We start from the raw sequence: 959 nt of genomic DNA on the forward strand, positions 1-959 counted from the left end.
GTATACGATATATGCGTTCCAATCGATCAGCGTTTTAAACAAAACCCTAAACCCTCGAAACGTCTACACAACTCGTGTCTACTCTTTACTGTCTAGGGTTTAGGGTTTAGGGTTTAGGGTTTAGGGTTTAGGGTTTAGGGTTTACAGGGTCTGAGACAGCTGCAGCAATCTCTGCATGCGCAGCCCATCGACGAATAACAGCAGCAGCATCCCGAGGGTTTACGATTGGGGCCCCCACCTCCTTCACCTGCAAACCCTAAACCCTAAACCCTAAACCCTAAACCCTAAACCCTAGACCCTAAACCCTAGGGTTTAAGTAATGAAACACAAACTATAAACCCTAGGCCCTACCAAACCCTAAACCCTAAACCCTAATAAACCCTTGAGAAGGTGAGAGAAAGTCAATACAATATATGCTAGGGTTTAGAATCTAGGGTTTAGAATCTAGGGTTTAGGGTTTAGGGTTTAGGGTTTAGGGTTTACAGCTGCTACAAAACGCTGCGCTGCCTCAGGCTCTGGCTCTTGGGGGCCGATGCCATCCCGCAGAGATATCTTCAGTCTGCAACACAAACCCTAAACCCTAAACCCTAAACCCTAAACCCTAAACCCTAAACCCTAAACCCTAGAATGTATGGTGTATATCAGAAAGCATAAAAGGAAAACCCTAAACCCTAAACCCTAAACCCTAAACCCTAAATAATTTTATTATGTTGCTTGAGGAGCAGTATCTGGTGCTAGTCTAGAGCTTATAAACTACTTTCTAGGGTTTAGGGTTTAGGGTTTAGGGTTTAGGGTTTAGGGTTTAGGGTTTACCGGGTCCGCTGCACCTCCAAGTCCCCCTCACAACGAAGCCCTCTAAACACCAAACACTCTCTCAGGTCCTCGGGAGACAAGCTGCAGCAGCAGCAGCAGCAGCAGCAGCAGCAGCAGCAGCAGCAGCAGCAGCAGCAGCAGCAGCA

The 959-nt window shown here is 47.0% G+C and overlaps 1 protein-coding gene across 1 annotated transcript in view; it reads right to left on the reverse strand.

The window, feature by feature from the left end:
* Positions 1-959, reverse strand: part of EMH_0045680 (uncharacterized protein) — a gene marked incomplete at both ends in the record, with an annotated part of 4,034 nt that overhangs the window by 1,307 nt on the left and 1,768 nt on the right. Inside the window, 3 exons of the mRNA XM_013496091.1 lie at positions 146-247; positions 484-559; positions 814-894. Of these exons, the coding sequence (XP_013351545.1) occupies positions 146-247; positions 484-559; positions 814-894 (259 nt within the window). The remainder of the gene's footprint in view (positions 1-145; positions 248-483; positions 560-813; positions 895-959) is intronic.

The sequence above is a fragment of the Eimeria mitis genome, genomic scaffold, assembly GCF_000499745.2.
Source record: "Eimeria mitis Houghton genomic scaffold, Emh_scaff1907, whole genome shotgun sequence".
In the NCBI taxonomy this organism is placed as follows: domain Eukaryota; phylum Apicomplexa; class Conoidasida; order Eucoccidiorida; family Eimeriidae; genus Eimeria; species Eimeria mitis.